General features: G+C 45.7%; 1 protein-coding gene across 5 annotated transcripts in view; it reads right to left on the minus strand.

Moving 5' to 3' along the window:
• The window catches only part of FAM20B (FAM20B glycosaminoglycan xylosylkinase), a 42,391-nt gene extending 26,753 nt beyond the window's left edge, over positions 1–15,638 (minus strand). Inside the window, exons 1-3 of one of the 5 annotated variants that reach the window (XM_027610735.2) lie at positions 15,469–15,638; positions 5,962–6,059; positions 711–1,220 (exon numbers count right to left, since the gene is read on the minus strand). In XM_027610735.2, coding sequence (XP_027466536.1) covers positions 711–1,087 — 377 coding nt within the window. In that variant the 5' untranslated portion in view covers positions 1,088–1,220; positions 5,962–6,059; positions 15,469–15,638. Of the gene's footprint in view, positions 1–710; positions 1,221–5,961; positions 6,060–8,516; positions 8,578–14,778; positions 14,922–15,468 lie in introns of those variants that run through there. The other 4 variants (XM_027610736.2, XM_027610738.2, XM_027610737.2 and 1 more) reach the window with 4 other exon arrangements.
• Positions 15,639–15,843: the final 205 nt, after the last annotated feature.

Consider the following 15,843-nt stretch of genomic DNA (forward strand, 5'->3'; position numbering starts at 1 on the left):
TTGTCATTGTATGTTTATCAAAATCCACAGAAGGTACCACATAGAGCGTGAACCTAACTGCAAACAAGGAACTTGAGTTAATAAATTAATACTGGCTCAACCACTGTAACAAATGTGCTACACTACTAGATGTTAATAATGGGGACACTGGGGGTAGGTGGGGAAGCTCTCTCTATACTTTCCTCTTGATTTTTCTGTAAACCTGTAACTGCTCCAAAAAATAAAGTTTATTAATTGAAACAAAACCCATGTGAAAGAATCATTGCTTCAGTACTTCAAGGGGACTTTAGTCACCTGCCCAAACCCACTCCAGCTCTGGCTAACTCCTGCTCTACCGCATCCCTGACATGTGGTTAGTTATCCAGCCTCCAACTGCACACTTTTGGTGACAAGTCACTTAGTTCCTAACCAGTTCATTTTGTAACGCTCACATCTGGCACAAAGCACACATTTGATAAATTCAGAAATTAAGGAGAGCTTTAAGTGTAAAATGTTCAAGTCTTATACAGAACCAAAACACGTTCCCATAAATTTCCCCTACTCAAAGAATTATAGAACATTAAGAGCTAGAAAATACTTCAGAGATCTTGTGGTCTACTCTTCTCATTTTATGGAAGAGAATACCAAGAGAAGGAAATAAAGTCTTATATAAATTGCAAGCTATGTGAATCAACCAACTAGCACATAGAACTTCCAAGATGAAGACTTACCGCTTAGGTTTGAAGACAACTTTCTGTCCTCCTTCAAGTATGAGTAAGGCTTTCAGTTGTGTCCCTTTATAACCCACATCAGCTTTAATGATTTTCTTGGTGGCCATGGCATGCATGATTGCCCCCAGCTCTGGTGTCTCTTCTGGGTACACTTCCCGGGGAACCACCCACTGGGCTGCAATCTCCCAGGGAGACTGCAAGGTGTGGTCCAGCTTGGGCACCAGCTCCACCCGCAAGCCAGCCATCATTCTGTGAAAAGCCCTCTGGTCCTCTCGGTTTGCAGCTGATGTGTCTAGGTTGTCAATCAGGAAAACTTTGGTGAAGATAAAGATGACAAGAAGAATCGCTAACAGCACGACTCGCTGCTTTAGCTTCATGTTGACCTCTTTTCCTTCTCCCCTGACCCACTCTCTCTCACTTATCAAGGAGAGCAGGTGGTGATGGTCAGCAAGGAGAGTCCATGATTATGCACACTGGTCCATTTCTTCACTGAAGCGCCTCCCACAATTCCTGCAAGCCCAAGTACAAAGCAAAATTCAGTCAGAAATTCTGTCCCTTCCACCCCTGAATCTTTCACAAGCCTCCACCATATTACTCATTGTGTTTCATCCTCGGTAATCCCATGCTTGAGAGGATCCAATAGTTTAAAACAAACTAGTGTGGGGAAGGACTTCATAGGTAAGAACCCAGTACAATAAAATTTTTAAAGCAAATTCTCGTTTTAATAGGGTGCAGAGTCAGCTAGGATCCATGGGACTGCCTACAAATTCCAGAACACCAACACAATGAGAAAAAGCACAACGAAAGCAACATGAAGAGATGCCTAACTCCTTCACTTTCATTTTTACCTTTCAAAATCCATAAAGGACTTCTGAACAAACCACCAGTATTAGGAAACTTTCCAGTTCTTATCTTCTCTAAATGTATGTTTTATGACATGTTGTAAGTCAGGAACTCCTAAAAACGCCACAGAGGATCCAGAGGAGAGTACTAACTCCTCCGAATCCGAATCCCCAGCCACCCTGGAAGTGTCCTGTCTGTTGTTCACATATTTAAATACAACACCCAGACGTGTAGCTCTACTTCATCAGTCTTCCACTAATTATTTTCCAAAATTAAAATCCCTGTAAATTAGGGGTAATCAAAGCTGGATAAATTAAGCAAAGCAAAAACATATCCCTATCCCAACTAGCTATTAGTAGAACACGACCAGAAAACGAAAGAAACCTGGTGCTACAGCAACACTATGGAGTCTGGACTGGTCGGGCAGAGGACAAAGGGACTGATGCCACAGATATCAAGCAGCACCTGCCTCCGGTGTGGAGCAGACCACACTCTGGTCAGGTCTCAAGCTCACAGACTCCAAACACTAGATTTCTGCAAGGGTGTCAAGAACACACAGTTCAGTCTCATTTGCATGCTGACAGGTGGCTTTCGGCTCCGCGCACGAGCCTGCTGTGCTGTATGCCTATGGACAGCACGGCCCTGGGCTGAGACAAAGGAGACAGAAGGTAACAGGGAGCGGCTTGACCCCAATTCCTTTAACAACTCAGACCATTAAAGACATAATGCCAGTACAAATGACAGGGCAGACTCCCACCCCAACTGGAGACCCCGTTCGATTGCAGGAAGAGGCGGAAGGTGAGAGTTGAAGTCAAATTCTAAGGGTCGCCAGCCACCTGTTTTGTGTCCTCCTCAACTCCCGGGAAGTACGTAACACTTCTCGCTGAAGCAACGGTTATTCAAGCGCATCCAGAACGCAACTGTGAGGGTAGCGGGTTTGGTGTGAAACTCAGCACAAGGGCTCTGTGGGATTACAGGCACGCGCAGTGCGAGGAGAGCGGATTTCCAAGGTTTCTGCTCGTCCCAGCGCGACCTCAACCACACAGCTCCTCCAATGATCCGTTCCATGGGACACATCACGGCCACGGTGACAGAAGGTTAACATGGAAATCTCGCTCTGCCAGGGGTCCCTTTCTCAGCCCCTCCGGCTGCAGCAAGCAACAGGCCTGGGATACTTCTGGTGCAGAGGGGGAAGCAGGGTGGGCGGCCTTCCTCCTCCTAGAACGCAGTCTTCAGGACTCAAGTCTGGTTAACCCCTAAACTTCTGATGATGCTGCTCATTTCATTTAGATAAGTTCCTCCCTCATGTTATAAAACATTTCATATCTAAACACTCACCATAAACGCTAGGGAGATTGAGGTTTTGTTTTAATTACTAATGCAATAGGAAATTCCAGCAACTCCAAAATTCGGACACAACAAACTGATTCTGTAGTCTTTGTGTGCTTTTAAGTTCCGAAACCTCGCTACCCTTTGAATAGGTCCCTTCCTCAATTCGGGGCTGCAAACAACGCATCCACTCAACTAGGAGAGGAGTTTCTATGATGTGAACTGAAGAGTTCAGCTGTTGGATTGTTTCACTATTCACCTCTGCAGGTCAGGAGTGAGCACAGGTTGCGAGAGCCTAAAGGAGGTTTCGTTCGCAATTAGTCACCACATCCTGGTAGAACAAGATAGCAATTTGGCATGGTTCTCTACAACTGCCCTTCATTCCCACAGCCACCGCCTTGATTTAGTGCTCAGCCCCTTCTACTGAATCACTGCAAGAACCGCCTTCTGGGCCTCCAGGTTCTCCGATGCGGACCAGATGAGGCGCCATACTCACTGTTCTGATCATACGCCACTTCTGCTTTCTACAGATTCCTTAGCGAGGCGGGAAAGCCCTACCCTAAATGGCTTCAGCCAGTCGGCTTCGCCAGGCATCCCTCTTCTCAGCTTCAACCCAAACGGACCACGACCATGCTCTGCCCTCCCCGCCAGGTGTGGGGCTGACCTCTGCCCTTGTCATTCCTCACCCTGGGACTTCCTCAAAATTCTTGCTCCTACCCTTTTTCCCCATCTACTCCTGTTTAAAGCCTAATCTATTTTTCGAGGGCCATCTCCAAAGCCATTTTTGGTCCCTCTCCACATCCTAGAGTAATCTTTCTCCTTTAGACCAGCACTTAACTACATTCTGCCTTGTTCAGTATCTTCTCCTATGTAGTTTTCAATTGCCTTCTCAGAAACTTGGCTCCTTGCTGATCTCAACTGCCTTCCCGATCCCTATAGTACCTAGCATAGTAAGGGGAGATGCTTTATTCACCTGAACAAACCAATACAAATATCTTGGGACTCTGGTGTTTACTTCCTTCGATATGTGGGATCACGAGTGTGTGGCACCTTCAAGCTGGCACTCCTTTATCAGCTTTCTTCTTTTGTTTGGCAAATCTATTTCTCTACTGACGCTCTAACTACTCGGTTTAGTTCAGAGTATAGTTTCTTTCTTTTTTTAACATTTTTATTTATTTGAGAGAGAGAATGAGAGCCAGAGAGCACAAGTAGGGGGAATGGCAGAGGGAGGAGAAGCGGGCTCCCTGCTGAGCAAGGAGCCTGATGCGGATGTGGGGCTTGATCCCAGAACCCTGAGTTCATGACCTGAGGTGAAAGGCAGACACTTGGGGTGCCTGGGTGGCCCAGTCGTTAAGCATCTGCCTTCGCTCAGGTCATGATCCCATGGTCCTGGGATCGAGCCCCGCATCGGGCTCCCTGCTCAGCGGGAAGCCTGCTTCTCCCTCTCCTACTCCCCCTGCTTGTGCTCTCTCTCTCGCTATATCTCTGTCAAATAAATAAATAAAATCTTAAAAAGAAAAGAAAAGAAAAGAAAAGAAAAGAAAGAAAGAAAGAAAGGCAGATGCTTAACCGACTGAGCCACCCAGGTGCCCCTATAGTTTCTTTTTCTGAAGAAACACAGTTCAGAATGAGGTTTTCTTTTAGCTGGAAAGTTGTTATTCCTTCAGCCCACAGGGCAAGCACAAAGATATTTAAGAAATCGACAATGTAGGGATTATAGTGGAATTTATACTGAAGAAAAGTCTCTCCAACTCCAGAAAAATGTCTGAGATGCATGATACGGAATCATACCATCCTCTAGTGATGGTATACTTCTTACTCTTCACAATGATCCCCTTCACCCCTGTATGCCTGAGAAGGGAGGGTACCCAGGACGGGGTTTCCAGGATACCCATGGGGCCATCTTCTTGTCTTGCTGGAAACAACAGCATACATGCCATGCACTCTGCAAACTGGGTTTCTAAGAAGATACCCCATTACAGATACTGAGGAAATTAAAGCAGGATCACTGAGTATATTCCAACTTACTCATGAAAATTTCACTTGCATTCCCAGAGGACTCTGTCTGCTCTATTTCATGCCTTCACCTTCTCCCATAAATGCTTCCAACAGTGTAACACTGTCCAGTTTATATTATGGTCATTTATTTTAATGGTTCTGTTATGTGGAACAGAGCCCAGCTCAAAGAACAAATAGACTCAAGGCAATAACATAAGTCAAAAAATGTTAAGCACAAAAAAAGGCAATGCAAATGGTAGTTTTTGCACTAAAAGCTGGCATAAGCTCTCAAATTGGAGCTCTGGAAAGTAGACCTTTATGAGGAATTTTGCTCCTGAACCCTGGTTTCACCCACAGCTCCATCACCTCAATAAGGCTTGCTATGGAGGCTCATTCTTCACACTCTCTCTCTCACACACACACACCATCCTACACACATGACAGTTGTTTTATGAGGACAAACTTATGACTATTAAGTTGCCTGGGGAGAAGAGACACAGATTCCACAGAACAAAAGTGAAGTCTTAGTATGAAGTCCTCCATTCAGTGCTGGTGGAACGTTTCCAGAAACACATGTCAGTGCACAGGTCTAAGTCACTGTGTGACAAGATACAACATCTGTGGCTGCTGAGGAACATGAGAACACCTGGCCCCTTACTCACTACCTTACTAGAGACTCCCCACAAGCCACCAGTGAGCTTCCGAGTCTTGTTGGCAGCAGTACCCCCTTGAATCTCCCTCTGATCAACGGACACCCTCACACTATTTCTCCTCAGGTCATGGAGAAGAAATCCCAACCTTTGTGCAGAGTAACTGAAAAGTGAAAGCTTCAGGACTAACCCTTCCTTGTGTATTCAGTTCAATGGTCAAATCAAGTTCTTTCACATAAATAGAATGTAACATGTCTGCGAGTGTAAAGTACTGTGAGGAAAATGTTCAGAGGAAAAACATTTCATGCAGAAGGCTATTAACAAAGGAGATTTCGGGCAGAGCAGGTGGAATTTATTATATAACTAGTATATATATATATACATATATATATATGTATATATATATATAACTAGTATCATTATTTACTCACATAACCTCCTTGCCCTTGATCTTCGGTAGGAGTTAACAAGGACCGTTTTACAAACTTCTTCTTTAAGTAACTGTTGGTTTCAGCAAAGCTCTGATGGCCTGGTGAGTATAAGAAGAGGTAAGGCCTGAATTTACTTAAGAGTTTTTGGTTGATTATCTACAAAGACAGACACCAACAATTCCTTCCATCAAGAAGTAGAATCTAGGGGTGCCTGGGTTCACTTGGTTAAGTATCTGCCTTCAGCTCAGGTCATGATCCCAGGGTCCTGGGACTGAGTCCCAAATCAGGCTCCCTGCTCAGTGGAGAGTCTGCTTCTCCCTCACCCTCAGCCCCTCGCCCCACTCGTGTGCTCTCTCTCTCTCAAATGAATGAATAAATAAATAAAATCTTAAGGAAAAAAGAAAAAAGCAGAATCTATTTTTTCCTCCCCCGGAACCTGGCCTGGCTCTGTAACTTGCTTTGGCCAACAGAATGCAGTGGAAGCAACTGTGTGCCAGGTCTGGAACTAGTCCTTAAAAGACCTGGCAGCTTCCAGCTGGGACCCAGCCACTACGTAAAGCAGGTTGGGCTAGACTACTAAATGATGAGGGACCTATATGGAGAGAGAGGTCTGACCAGCCCCAGCTGAGGTGCCAGACACAGAAGTGAAGCCATTCCAGTTCCACTTGAAGCCCCAGTTGAATGGGGTCATACATGTGATCCCAGTCTATAAACCCTAGGGACAGAAGAACCAACAGGCTGAGCCCAGCTGACTTGCATGATTGTAAGAAATAACCAATCACTACTTTAAGCCACTAAATTTTGGGGTAGCTTGTAAAATCCAACATTCTCACGTCTAGTCTGTCCTTATTAACTATTTTGGAGACATTAAAAATATTGAGGGAGAAGACACAGGGAAATAAATCATGTGACTGAAAACAATTCTCTCAGAAAGAAGGAAAACATTATAGTAACCATTAAATATAAATAAACATTGGATTAATAAATTGTTAGGTCTTATTTGTAAATGATTATTAATGCCTTCTACAGAGCAATAAACTCATTATGAAAGTTACACACCATTTCTACTTATTTTGTCTTCGTTGTAGATGCTTAAGAAGATACATAATTAAGGTCTCTTTAAGGTAGCACAAGGAAAAAATATATTCTCACCTGGATCATTTACTAAAAACCACTTACATACTTTAGAATAATCAAGGCTAACCTGGCACCCTCACACAAATACACATGCCCAGTTTATAAAACCTACCATTCATACTTCAGCCAAAGCATAAATAATAGCAAAAATCACAACCTGTACTGAAGTACAAAAAAAAAAAATTAGAAAACAATATACTTTCGCCCTGGGCTGAATCTAATATAATGCCCTTTTGGGTTTTTTTTGTTGTTTTTCTTTTTTAAAGATTTTATTTATTTAATAGAGAGAGACACAGTGAGAGAGGGAACACAAGCCGGGGGAGTAGAAGAGGGAGAAGCAGGCTTCCCGCGGAGCAGGGAGCCCAATGCGGGGCTCGATCCCTGGACCCTGGGATCATGACCTGAGCCGAAGGCAGACGCTTATCGACTGAACCACCCAGGCACCCCTCCCTTTTGTTTTCTAATTGGTAGTGACATCAGAGCATTGTGCTGTCCCCTAGAAATAAATGCAGTTTTTCCTGATGGTTACTGGCAATTCTAAGTAAAATCAGAGTATCCAAAAATCTTTCCATTTAGCACTGTATGCTTCTTTCTATACAGGAAGTCAAAGCACCAATACCAAAGGGCATCAAGTGTTTAGTACCTGAATAAATCCTGAGTATCCCCAGAAAACCAGCCCATTCCTGCACTGCCACCCACTGCCCACCACAAGAGCGTATTCTTTTTATCTTCAAATAGGTCTTCAACTAAAACAAAAATACCAAATAATATTAATCAGTATCTACATATAGTTTTCCTTTCTCTGCCAATTCTCTGCTTAAGAAATACTTCTTAAAGACAAATACCATTATGATTTCACTCATATGTGGAATTTAAGAAACAAAACAAATGAACAAAGCAGTGGGGGTAAGAGACAAACCAAAAAAAAAAAAACAAAAAACAACCCAGACTCTTAACTATAGAAAACCGGTGGTTACCAGAGGGGAGAGGGGGGTGATGGGTGAAACAGGTATAGGGGATTAAGAGTATACTCATCAAGATGAGCACTGAGCAATGTAGAGAAGTGTTGAATCACTACCTTGTACACCCGAAACTAATATAACACTGTACATTAACTACACTGGAATTAAATTTAAAGAAAAAAAAAAGAGGTTCTTAATTCACCTGCTTATTCTAAATATAAACTCTTCCGAGGCAGAAGGGTTAAGAGGGGGGTGCTCTGGATTCAGAATGTCTGCTTTACCACCTACTATGGGACTTGGGAAAGTAATTTAATGCCGAACCTCTCTGGACCTCAGTTCTTTCATATGAAAAGTAAAATAAGACTATTACCACTAACATAATAAAATTAAATTAAAAAAAAAAAAAAACACTACTACCTAACTCACAGAGTTGCTAAACATGAATGACGACATTACCACATATACTGTGCCTGGACAACCCGTAGTGATCACTTGTTCGTCATTACCACCAGATCAAAAACCCAAAGAGGACGACCTGAAAGAAGAAAGAATGACAAAGAAAATAACCCTCCCTAGTCATGTTGTCTTCTAGGGTGCAGAGTGAGGGGCTGAAGTAGAACACTGGGAGGCTATGTCACTAATGGGACCAACCTATTTCTCTTCTCTACAAAGTTCAATTCTACCACAGTCAATGATTAATAAAAGCATTAGGATTCTTCTATTCTATTCCATGAAAAAGGCTGAAATAAAATGGTTTCACAATCTTCTTCAGTTTGGAAAATAAGCTCTCTGTTTTAAAGATGACAGCTTTGCATGTCCTAAAGCTCTTTTTTAAAGATTTATTTATTTAAAGAGAGAGCATGTGCACAACAGAGTGGGGGAGGGGCAGAGGGAGAATCTTCAAGCTGACTCCCTGCTGGTCATAGAGCCTCCACAGGGCTCGCTCCCAGGACAGTGAAATCATGACCTGAGCAGAAACCAAGAGCCCATGACCCTGAGATCGTGACCTGAGCTGAAACCAAGAGTCGGATGCTTAACTGACTGAGCCCCCCAGGCGCCCCTGTCCTAAAGTTAAGGTAAAGCCTTAGGAATAACTTAAAGCTACAGGTATAGAAAACTGAACTCCCACATAGTCCAAATTACTGAGTGTTACATTTTCCTCACCGTTTTCACTTCCACTTAAACATTTATTCATATCTGTAAACTCGCAATGCCCTACATGAAATCCTCTAACAGTTTTTCATGAAGGAAGGCAACTAAAATGATCAGCAGGCATTAACGAGGCATTAAGGTAGCCTTTCTTCCTGGGCGTGAGAGCAAAAACAAAACAGGCAATAAAGAGTTTGCTTCCTCTGAAAAAATTCAATTCCTGTAACCTGTCCCATTTAAACCCTGATTTAGGGCAACTCTCTAACCCTATTCCTTGAAAAATGAAAAGAAAAAATCTTTAGCTCATACTACTAGTGAGGTCTGTTCTAAAAAACCAACATAGGCTGTGTTTACTGATCTAGAAACTCTGTGGAAATGCCCAAGAATTTGCATTCTGTTTCAAATGGGCCAGGTACAATGAACCTTCCCACGTTCTAGGTATTTCACTGCTCAGTTGTCACTATATAACCACCATTGAAGACTATAGCATAGAAAGTAATTCCCATAGAGTGCAGAAATATGGAATTTCAAAGAATATAACATTTTCCTCCAGATTTTCCTATTTTCCGCCTTTACCTTTCAGTTCACCACAGTTTACAGAAAGGTGTATTAGCTTTATGCAACAATAACACCTCACATTATTAACCTTACGTTCCAGGTGTGTCAAGCTGACGGGCCACAGATCACTCTAGAAACGGCAACAGCAGAACCCCTATGCAGGTCCGGGCTGAATTGGGGCTGAGTGGCTCCAGGCATGATCCCTTTGTTAAAATATGAATATAAACACATACACACATACATTTTTGGGCATGCCTGTCTCCTCTACTATTCTGAGTTCCTCGGGGACAGGGGATATATTTTACTCTCTTTGTGCCTCCACAGAAGCTGGCAGAGTGCGGGGTGCAGGAGAGGTACTCAATAAATGAATACCGAATAAAAGGAGTGAAGAGCAAGGAAGAGAAAGCTTTAAGGTTAGAAAAATTTCTTCAGCTCCTCGGTCTAAAGATGGCTTCTTTTACAGACAAAGAGAAACTAAGTCCTGTAATGAATTCAGATATACAGTACAGTATAAAAATGCAGAAATATCAGACATAAACACCAACTTTAAATCGCCGCCTCTGTATACCCTGCTTCCACCCTTCAAGGCAACAACTACTGCCAACCTTGTTCCTGCCGTTGGTTGGGACTGGGAGTAAAGACAATCTGCAAATACTAAGAAGACTGGAGATGGTCCAAGACATTGCCCAAGAATGACATGAGACAGGGCTGGAACCAGATCTTCAAGTGTTCCTGGCCACGCTTTCTGAAATGAGAACTGACAGTACTTCCGTATCGTTTTCTCTTTTCTACAAGAGACCCACAGGAACATCAATGTACCCAGACAGTGTGCAAGGTCGCTATCTGAACCAAGAATAAGAAATGAGGAATCAACGAAGAAAAGGTCTTGGGCTAGCCAAAGCCGTGGTCACAAAGCTCATCCCCGCTGGGGAAGAGCTGCAGACCCTCGAGAAGCCCGCTTAGCTGTCTCACAGTTAAGCAGGAAGCACAGTGAGCCGGGTGGCTACTCCACCAAAGATCAGAAGCTGCCCATTTAAAAGAGGGCAGCGGGGACACTAACAAAAGCAAAAGCCCAGCTTTCCCACCTCTGAAAGCAGAGACTGACTATTAAAAGTGGATTCAAGAATTCAAAACGCAGAGGGGGCACACAACCTGCATGTCTCAGGGGCTTCAAAGCCTTGCTCGATTACGGTCAGTAATGGATACTAGTAGCACCACCTCAAGTCACTAAAGAAAGGTGAAACCATACTGTTTAAAAAGCAAACAAAGCACATAATATATTGTGAACTTTTTTTCCATAAGTCTAGCCAAAACAAGAATTTGCACACCTAACACCTAATTCCCTAAAAACAGAAGACAGATGAAGCGCTGCCATATACGTAGGGTGGGAAGCATTTGAGAGCATGGTATGATGGGCTGGCTCTGTATAAGGTCTGTTACACACGCATAATTCCGGATTCCTTGACCTTCTTTTATCATGTCCCCAAAGTAACACCCTCCCTTCTGTAGGGCTGTTACCGTGTCAGAAAGTACAAACCTCCAAACACACACCAAAGCTCTTTTCTGCATCAGGCTCCATTTCTTATCTCCTCCTGGGATGACAGATGCACCCCCAAGACTCATCAAGCCTGGAGCTAGGCCTTTCTTTCCTCTTTTGCTTTTGAATAGGCAAGACAAAATCACAAGTGAGATCTCTGCATTATATTCTCTCCGGGATGGCTCTAGCAGTCGTGGTGACATTTTAAGTTGGTCAGAAGCTGGTTTCAGTTGCAAAGTAAGGTCTCCTGGACACTAGATCTGTGTTAGTGAATTCATTAGTCCTTGGGGGTCACAGAGGCAGTGCAAGTACGGAAAAGAGGGAGAGATATACAGGTCTGCAATAAGGAGCTGCTGGAGAAGCACTTCGGGGAGGGACAGCTCTCCTTTCCCATCCCACCATGTAAGGGATGAGAAGACAGACAATCAGGGTCAATGATAATGGCGTGGCCATTACCAAGAGCTCCAGTTTTTTTTTTTTAAGATTTTATTTATTTACATGAGAGACAGAGAGCATGAGAGGGAAGAGGGTCAGAGGGAGAAGCAGACTCCCCCGCTGAGCAGGGAGCCGGATGCAGGACTCGATCCCGGGACTCCAGGATCATGACCTGAGCCGAAGGCAGTCGCCCAACCAACTGAGCCACCCAGGCGCCCTCCAGTTCTTTTCTTAAGGCAAAAATATTGACTACCAACCCAACTGCTCAATTAGTCTAGCCAGAAAGGCTCCAGGAGCCAAGTCTGTGAAGCTGAGCCTGACCAGGGCACCATGGGCTGCCCCCAGACTGCTAGAATACCATACAGTCACAGAGTCAAATCGCAAGGCTGGTCCAGTATGGTATACCCTTTACAGGTACCCATCTTTTTTTTTTTTAAAGGAATATTTAGCTATTTTATTCTATTATATAATACATTTTATTAAATGTTTCTATTTTCAAGATTGTTCTCAGTTCGGGGCGCCTGGGTGGCTCAGTCGTTAAGCGTCTGCCTTCGGCTCAGGTCATGATCCCAGGGTCCTGGGATTGAGCCCCACATTGGGCTCCCTGCTCAGCAGGAGGCCTGATTCTCCCTCTCCCACTCCCCCTGCTTGTGTTCCTGCTCCCGCTGTCTCTGTCAAATAAATAAATAAAATCTTAAAAAAAAAAAAAAGATTGTTTTCAGTTCAATCGAGGCTCAGTTACAACAGCACGTAGTTTTAACTCTTAAAGATGTTACAGTAAATGGAAAGCTCTGGATCATATCTGCCTTTGTATGAAATTTAATCAGATTATTAATATTGGTAAGCCTTCAACTCTACCATTTAAGCAATATACAGATACCCAGCTCACCAGCAACTTTCAACAGTAATCTGCAACACGTTTTCTTGTCCTTTTTCTTCTTAATGAAAAGAGGAACTAACCAATTTATGTACTAGAGTATCTCCCCCTCCTTCATACTGTATTCCATTCACTCGTTCAACCACCAAACACTTCCTGCACACCTACTCTGCACTATAGGTGCGGAGAAAAAAGTATGCCAATTATCATCACTGTTACAATATACTGTAGTGCCTTGTTGTTAAGGCCACTTCCTACCTCAATCTACAAAACCACATGGCACTTGGTCCCAGGGTGACCTGACATCAGCTTCAGAAGACTGTCTCCTTTTTATTGTTTGCAACTGTGGCCACAGGATAGAGGGAGCAGCCTCTGCCTCTATGATGAGACTGCACCAAACAAGACAACCACTGTGGTTGCTATTTTAAAAAGTTATCAATTCAAGACCTGAAGTATCTGGCTTCAGGGCTCACACCACAGAAATGATGGTCACACAAAGTGTAGGAAGCTGAAGTCTGCCCTGCAAGTAAACAAACAAACAAATAAATTTCATTTAGAAATTCACAGTTCAAAGACAGAAAGCAGAAGCTTTCAGGCTACATGAGAGAGCTGGAGTCTACAAATGGAAATGAAGAGAACCAACTGAAAGTCAAAGAGTTTCAACTCAACATAAAATAATTCTAGGACGTAAATGATTTGTTCGTTTGTTCCCTGATTCAAAGTACCCAGAAAGAAGAGAAGGGCATGTGTTTTCAAGTTTTCACTCTTTAGGGCGCCTGGGTGGCTCAGTCATTAAGCGTTTGCCTTCGGCTCAGGTCCTGATCCCAGAGTCCTGGGATCGAGTCCCACATCGGGCTCCCTGCTCAGCTGGAAGCCTGCTTCTCCCGTTCCCACTCCCCCTGCTTGTGTTCCTGCTCTCGCTATGTCTCTGTCAAATAAATAAATAAAATCTTAAAAAAAAAAAAGAAGCAGCTTTAAAAAAAAAGTTTTCACTCTTTAGCCAAATCGTAGCTAGTTGCCTACTGGCTTCAGAGAAACAGGAGAACAAATCAATGCCACATTTTCACCAGCCGCACTAAAGAGAAGCTGTGAGCTCCAAGATTTGCTTATCTTTGCCACGTCCATTCTATTGCTGCACTTTTTTTTTTAAAGATTTTATTTATTTATTTCAGAGACAGAGAGAATGAGAGATAGAAAGCACGAGAGGGAAGAGGGTCAGAGGAAGAAGCAGACTCCCTGCTGAGCAGGAAGCCCGATGCGGGACTCGATCCCAGGACTCCAGGATCATGACCTGAGCCGAAGGCAGTCGCTTAACCAACTGAGCCACCCAGGCGCCCTATTGCTTCACTTTCTTGTGAGTGAGGCTGAGAAACCCAATTACTTGCTTGTGCCTTTTTATTCACCTTTGGTAAGCACTTTCAAATGGGGAAGCCCTTCCTGTTGGCTGATTCCACTGCAAAGTCCAACGACTTCATAAACTTCAGGAAAGTTATTAACTTCACACAGAACGTTAATTTTAAATCTACCTGAGGTTGGCTCTGAGTCCAGGGGAATGATTTAGCATCTTTAACACCTGTACCTCAGTTTCCCAAAGCCATGTCTTGATGATCAATAATGCATGTGGAAGTGCTCTAAGGCTTTACTCAAAGGTCCTGCATAAACTCAAGGAATAGGCAACTGAGGTCTCTACCTCAATTTTTAAAATCAACCCCAATGAAATTTATGTATTAATTTATAACACCAGGAGGACAGGAATAGTTAGCAAACATCAATCTTAATCACCAGAATACAAATGTATAAGTCCTACAATTTAAAAGCTAGTAGAAGATCCTACACTCCTATTCCTTCTTTTCAAGGTGAGATGGGAAACTGGCTGGGTGGGGAAGACACTGATACCTGGCTCTAGCTAACCACAAGTCACACTATCAAGCATCTCTAATTTTCCCAAATTATAAACTCCTCACCCATCCAAGCGATGATATAGCCATTTAAAGGACTAAAATTCCATAACGACCAATCATGCCCTGTTCTCTCCACTTTCCCTCCAACATCCTTCCACCCCTTGTCTTCCTACCAGAAGACTTGCGGACAACAGAAGCGTGATGAGAAGGAAACTCTAATCAGATTCCCACAATCAAGGGCGCAGCTTGACAACTACTCACATTCATCATTAACGGCAACGTTTCGGCTCGCTTTTAATCGCGGGGCCATTACACCCGGAAATGAAATCTCAAGCGCAACCCACTTTGGACTACCGTATCATTTCCTTAAGTTGTGCCCGACTGCGAGTGCCGGGTGCACGACCCCAAGAGACCGCGGACCTCGGGCACAGTTACTCCGCCTCCCGCCTCGGGCCTGGTGGTCACTTGCGCTTTTCGGCCACGAGGTGGGCCCGCCGGCGCGCGATCTTCCCCGGGCCGCCACAACCGGCGCTCGGCGGGGCGCGAGGGCGGCACCGGGGCCGGTCGCCTCCGGGGACAGCGCCTGGGCGCGAGGGGCGCTCACTAGAAGGACCCCGAGCGGCCCCAGGTAAGGCCGCGCCTTAGGCGGGCCGAAGAGGCGCCCAGACGCGCCCGCCCGCAGGAGCCCGCCTGGGGGCCGGCGAGGCGGGGCGCGCGGCCCGGGCCGGTCTCCGAGGCAACAGCCGGGCCCGATCCGGGACCCGCCCGCGGTCGCTTGGGGACCGCTCGGGGCACCGGCGCGCCCGGCCCCTCGGGAGGCGCCCCGCCCCCAAGCGGCCCCCGCCCGGCGCGCGCCACGCACCGCACCCCGCCCGCGGGCCGGCCCGCACTTTCCCGCCCGCCGCGCCGGGGGCGGGGGTCGCGCGTCCTCCCCGCCCCCACGCCGCTCACCTGCCGGGCCCTAGGCTCGCTCCATGGCCTCCCGCGCGGTGCGGTGCGGCCCGGCCGCCCCCGCCACCTCCGGGGAGGGGCAGCCCCACGCCGCGCTCACCGCCCCCAGCCGCCGCCGCCACTGCGGCTCCCGCCCACCCCCGGCCCGGCCATTCCCTGGCCACTCTCCCCGCGCAGAGCCGGCGGTCCCACACCCACCCCCCCCCCCGCCTCCGCGGCGCCCGGCTCTTGGTACCGTCCTAGCGTAACGCCTTCCCTGCGACCAATCCCAGGGCTCATTCTGCGAGGCCCCGCCCCCGCCCTCCGGTGGGCGGGCCTACCAGGCTCTCTCCGGACGGCCCCGCTTAACCCTTCCCGTCCCGGGCCAGCCCCGTT

This window comes from Zalophus californianus, chromosome 10 (assembly GCF_009762305.2).
Source record: "Zalophus californianus isolate mZalCal1 chromosome 10, mZalCal1.pri.v2, whole genome shotgun sequence".
NCBI classification, from domain to species: Eukaryota; Metazoa; Chordata; class Mammalia; order Carnivora; family Otariidae; genus Zalophus; species Zalophus californianus.